We start from the raw sequence: 6,371 nt of genomic DNA on the forward strand, positions 1-6,371 counted from the left end.
AAAGAAAACAACTCTACCAACCAAAAAGAAAAACACTACTGTGTATTCAAATAATTCTATATCCCACTTTATTCTAAACCATCAAGTGCGCAAGAGATAGATCTCTCTACAATCCACCATATCAAACATACAAAAATAAAAAAAATTCTTTCACACAAAAAAAAAAAAGTAGAACAGAAAAAGAAAAATAAGCAAGAGATGACCAGTGAAACACACAGCTAAAGTGGTGGAGTGCAAGTGCAAGTAGTTTTTTTATTTTTTTTTTTTGTATAAGATTTTCTGATTTAACTTCAAATCAAAACTAGAAAAAGAAGAAAAAAATAAATCTCTCTCTCATATAACAGTTACAATACGAAACGATACAAAAAAAAGTACTAAAATAAGAAAAATATATGAAATTTTTCTCTCTAACCAGAGAAAAAAAAAAACACGCAGAAAAATATTATTTTATTTTTTTCCGTCGTCGTCGTCGTCGTTGGGTCCCGTTCGTTCTCTCCTCATCGTCGTTGTCGTAGTTATTATTTGTCGTCGTCGTTCTCATTCTATGTCTTGATATGTGTTGGCCTCTGCTGGTTATCGACTCGACAAAAACTCTAACCAAGAGCAGAGCAGCAGCAGCTCAACAACAGCAGCTCCCCCTGGCTTAACCAACAACCAAGTTGTGTGTGTCATTAGTTTTGTGTGTCAAATCGAGAAAAATATATTTATTACTTTTTTTTTTGTTGAGCGAGAAAAACTAACAAAAAAAAAACGACATAATTTATCCCCAAAAGAAAATCACGAAAAAAGACCAGCCTCCAAAAAAAAAAGACAAAAAAAAACGACGACAATTTCGGGGGGCGACACAGTGAGTGTGAACTATAAGCGTAAAAACGATAAAATTAAGTTAAAAACAAAAATAGGCTCGAAAAATAAGAAAGAAAAATCCCAAAAACAACCGAGAAATCGAAAATAATAAAAAAAAAAGAAAAGTAATAGAATAGAAAAAAAAGGAAAGAAGGCGACATTTTCATTTGTCGTTGCTTGTGCCTTTTCTGCTAGGCGCTGGGCTGCTCTGCGGCAGCATTTTTTGTTGAATGTAAAAAAAAAGGAAGAAAATCAAAAACGTCGACCGAGCAAGGAAAATAGGACACGCAAGAGCGTGTAACAAAGCTCACTAAAACTAGCTTGCCACTCTAAAATTGGGGAAAAAGGGAAAACATAAAACATAATCATTATTTTATTGACATTATGGCAAATCCGCGCAAATTTAGCGAGAAAATTGCTTTGCAAAAACAAAAGCAAGCCGAAGGCACGGCGGAATTTGAGAAAATAATGAAAGAAGTTTATGCAACAAGAAGGGACGAACCATTGTCCACTTCTCAGCAACGAATAGATTGTTGTTTAAGTCCTGACCAACAACAGCAGGCTGGTGGAAGTGTGACTAACACTTCTGTTGGTGGAATTCCTATCCCGGGTAGTGGGGGAGGGGGTGGCAATGGGAATAGTGGAAGTGGTTCACCAACTGCTTACCGGGAATCCCGTGGTCGTAGTGTTGGAGTGGGTCCAATGCGGCGACCCTCCGATCGAAAGACAGATCGTTCCCCATATAGCAACCAAGGGGGAATCTATTTATCCCCTCCTTCGATGGATAACAATTGGCGTCGTTCCAATTCAGACTCTGCCATTCATCAGAGTTTGATATTGGGTCCAGAAAATCCTATCTATGGCACTTCACCACAACAACAACAACATTATATGCAACAACAGCAATATCATCCGAATCAGAGATCTCATTCCCCTGCCGCCTCTGTCGGTTTAAGTCCGACTGCACAAAGGAGAAAAGCACAGCATATGGTGGCGCAACAGCACTCGCACAGTAGTAGTAATTTGCAACAAATGCAAATGAATCACCACCCTAATCATCACCAACAACAATCGCCGCACCACCCTAATCACCAGCAACAACAACAACAAGTACAGATGAATCATAGTATGCATCTACATCAACAACAACAACAAAACTCGCTTGTCAAATCACAATTGCAATTTAATGCTTGTGGACCGACAAATAGTGTTTATAAGTCACTCCAAGAGCAAGCCATGGCAATGGCAAATACAGGCTCATTGCCTGACCTCACCTCTGTGCATTTCTCGAATGTGCCATCGCCTTCATCATCATCACATCACCAGCAGCACAATAATATGCGAAATGAACGAGAACAATCGCAAAGTCCGTTTAGTAGCAATCAGCAATCATACCAGCAACAACATCTGCAACAACAACAACAACACTCTCCTGGCGGTGGTGGAGGTGGAGGAGGAGGAGGAGGAGGTCAGCAGCAAACGCATTTGTCATTTACCAACCTCCCCGTGATGGTAAATCAACAACAACAACAACAATCGTCAAATAACATATCATCCACATTACACAGTTCATATGGAAATTTACAATCCACAACTTCTAACAGTGGATCAAATAATGTAGCAACAAGTAGTAGCAACCTGACGGAATATAGAAATCCACAACATCATAATCCACCATCGCCAGCGGGTTCAGCGAGTCCTGGTTTAATGGTGGCAAATTCACCTCATGATTTGCACAATAGTGCACCAAATAGTCCAATTCGACACCAACAACAACATCAGCAGCAGCAACAACAACAATACAGCGACAAAAACATTCAAACTTATGATAGATTCTCACCGAGTGGTGAATATAGTAATGGCAGTAATAATTTGAATCCTTCGTTTCACAATCACTTTGCGGAGTTCTCACTTGTGGATACAGCGCAAAGTGAATCACAATACATACCGACTAGTTTGCAGCAACAGGACTTACACTCACCGCACAATAGTTACTCGCAATCGTTGCAATTTGACGACTCTCTATTTGGCCATCATCAGCAATTTAGTACTGAAAATGGAAATGGTAGTGGGGGGGTTAAAGTTGGAAGTGGTAGTACTACCACGGCAAGTGGAGGCGATCCTTATCTTAGTTTGAGTAATCAAAATTCACTTAATAATTGCAGTAGTAGTAATTTGGGAGGACTCAGTGGCGGCAACACTGGCAATGGAGGAGGAAATAGTAATAATAACAATTCATCATCGGGACATACAACAACAGCAGCGGGGACAGCTAGTGCCAGTTGTTCGCCATTGCATAGTCCGCATAGTCCGAATCCACAGCATAGTCCAAGTAATAATAACTCGAACTTAGTCAATGACATTGCATCGTCAATAGTACAGCAACAACAACAACAACAACAACAAAAGTCTATTCATACGAACGATGGAGGAGGTGGCGGTGTCGGTGGCGGCGGAGTAGTTAACAATAGCAGTTCCAACATGCACAATTCTACACCGACATCAACAACACCCAATATCCCGTCGATTGTGTTCTCTGATTTTTCGTCCACAGACTACTCCAAGGAGATTTTTGACACACTGGATTTGGATTTGGGTCAGATGGATCCGGCTGGTCTGCAAATGCTTTCAGATCCGAGTTCGATGATTGCAGATCCAAATATTGAAGATAGTTTTCGAAGAGATCTTAATTGATGGGATGGAGGAGGGAAAGAGATAGAGATAGATGAAGGTGAGTTAGTTTTAGTTAAATTGTCGTCGCCGTCATTAATGTTGTTGTCGCAAACAAAAAATAGAAGAAAAAAAGGCAAAAAAAGGTTTAAGAAGCGCTAAGTTGCAAGCAATTATTAGTCTTTAAGCTAAAACAAACAAAACAAAAAAACAAGCGGGAACATAAGATAGATAAGAGAAAACAAAAATATTAAAAAAAAGAAAATACAAAAAACTGAGGGATACGATCGATAAAAAAAAAGAGATGAAAATTAAAAAAAAAAACATCATCGCGCTACGCAGCACCATAAAAATAAAACAATTTCAAAAAAAAAAATTCAAACAAAACAAAAAAAAAACGAGATAAAAGTTTCAAACTTTCTTAAATTTAAGATTTTAATTAAAAAAAAAAAACTTAAATATACATTTTTTTTTCTTATTACAAAATAAAATTTTTTCTTGAGAATTATTATTAAAATAAAAACAAAAAATTAAAAATAAATAAAAAAAAAAAAAATAAGAAATGAGGTCATTTGACAAACAATTTTAAATTAGTTATGCAAGGAAATAAGTAAATTTTAATTAAAAATAAATAAATAAATAAAAAAACAAATGAACATATATAAAAACGAGTCCAAGACGCGAACTGGAGGAGCTTTATTTTTTTCTAAAAAAGAATATTGCTCCCTGGGAGATAGATTAACAAAAAAAAAAAAAAGATAAAGAAACCTATTATGAACTTAAAAATCAAGCAGTAAAAGTAAAACTTTTAAAAAAATAAAAAGAAAATTATATTTAAATTTATTATCTAAATATTATATAAAAAAAAAAAATACAAAAAAACTGAAAAAAAAAAATATATATATATAAAATGTTTTTTCTTTTTTTATTTTTTCGATGTACCTATATTGTAAATGTAATAATTTTAAAAAATAATAAATAAATAAAAATGAAAAACAACAAAATAACACAGTTATTATTGTTTCAAAATAAATAAAATTTTAAAAATAAAACAAAACAAAAAAATGAATAATTCCTAGCCAAAAACAAAAAAAAAAATTCAAATAAAAATAATATATATGTATTATAAAGATGATAGTTTTTCTTTATTTGTTATTATTTATGTAGATTGATTTAATATTTTGATTAATTAGAAGTTGATAAGCAGTGTAGAGTCATCATCATCTCTCTTCGACTTCAAAAGCAGATTATTTACTTGTTGATTTTTTAAAACGAGGCTTCATTGATGCTTTTGTTTTGTATTTTGTATTTTCTTCCTATCTTTCTTGAAGAAACTTTTAAAACGATTTGGTGTGTGTGATTGGAATGCAAATTTTCAATTTATTATGAGTAACACACAAAACTTTTTAATAGGTGAATTTATGACTCTTGGAAAATGCAAGCATGGAATTAATTATTTTCATTCATTGATGATTAGCAGCTTGGGCGTAGGTTGTTTGAGATTGACTTGTGTGTAAATGTCACACAATTTATATATAAAATCATTAGGAATTTTTGATAGTAAGTAAAAAATTAGATAAGAATTTTGTTTGGAATGTTTGTTTAGATTTCACAGTAAAGGTTGGACATTTTCTTTAGAAGATTTTTTTTTGTGAAAAACCCGATTGGTTGTTCATTGTAATGAAATGATAAATAAAAATCTACTATAAACGCAAACAAAAATAACGAATTTAGCCGTGACTTGTGCAAATTGTATACATTTTCATGTAGGTATATTATTTTGGAAAGAATTTTCACTCAACACTTATTTCAATTTTTTTGAGAACCGTTGGGGTGAAAAATCTACTTCGTATTTTCTTTGCAAATTTGAAATCAAATGTCTGAATCTGACAGCTAAAAGAGGTGGTGAAGATAGGAAATGGAAAAACAGATTTTATGTATCATTTGCAGGAAAAATTTTGGAATTTTCAGCAAAAATCTCGAAAGCAAATGAAAAATAACATTAATATGAGTTTTTTTTTTATTTGAAATTCCAATTGAACAGTAGCCATGTTTTCGTGAGAATTATGTAAAGTAAATGAAACGAGGTTTTTTTTTGTATTGTTTCAAATTGTTCTAACGAATTTTATTCTACCAGAAAGCAAAAAAGTTGAAGTAATTCCGAGTAAGTTTTGTGTTGTTGAACTGTTATTGACTTTTCTTTCAAATCTTAAGAACATTTATGGCGGTTATTTCTTTATTCAATAAACTATTTTAGCCAATAAATGCGTTAATTACTACATTTTGATAACGCAAATGGGTCATTCCATTTTCAAATATGTATAACGACTCATAAATGCGATAAATCTAAAAATCATCATTCTATTTTCTATGTGTTTCGGGTACCTTTCTTTCGTCCAGAACACCAATATTTATTAGTTGCACATATCTACATAAATTATTTTAAGATAAATGCAAAAACCATTATATTTTGATAGAAATACACTGTCTGTCAATAGAAAATGTGGGTCAACAACACAAAATTCCTTTTTCTTATTATTTTGGATTCACTTTAAAACCATACCATTTTTCCCTACATAATAGGAAGTAACATGAAAATAATGCAATGCTTATCAGATCTTTGTTGATACGGTGATGGAATAACTTTTCTAAACCTATTTGGTTCAGAGTTTTATTCCATTGACCAGCCCGTTTTTTGTTGTTTTTTATTGACGAAATTAAAACAACTTTGAAAAAAGTAACTCCCTTCAGGTCCAATTCTTGCTTGACATTAAGTTGTGCCAGCCTTATAATTATAAAAAGAGTGATTAAGAGCAGAACTCATAATCGTAAATCAAGTTGAGATTTTTCTCAAC

The 6,371-nt window shown here is 33.3% G+C and overlaps 1 protein-coding gene across 1 annotated transcript; it reads left to right on the forward strand.

Moving 5' to 3' along the window:
* LOC129910964 (CREB-regulated transcription coactivator 3) lies at positions 1–4,306 on the forward strand. The gene has a single exon (XM_055988578.1). It carries the CDS (start codon positions 1,231–1,233, stop codon positions 3,538–3,540), a length of 2,310 nt encoding a protein of 769 aa, XP_055844553.1. The 5' UTR covers positions 1–1,230; the 3' UTR covers positions 3,541–4,306.
* Positions 4,307–6,371: the final 2,065 nt, after the last annotated feature.

The sequence above is a fragment of the Episyrphus balteatus genome, chromosome 2, assembly GCF_945859705.1.
Source record: "Episyrphus balteatus chromosome 2, idEpiBalt1.1, whole genome shotgun sequence".
NCBI lineage: Eukaryota > Metazoa > Arthropoda > Insecta > Diptera > Syrphidae > Episyrphus > Episyrphus balteatus.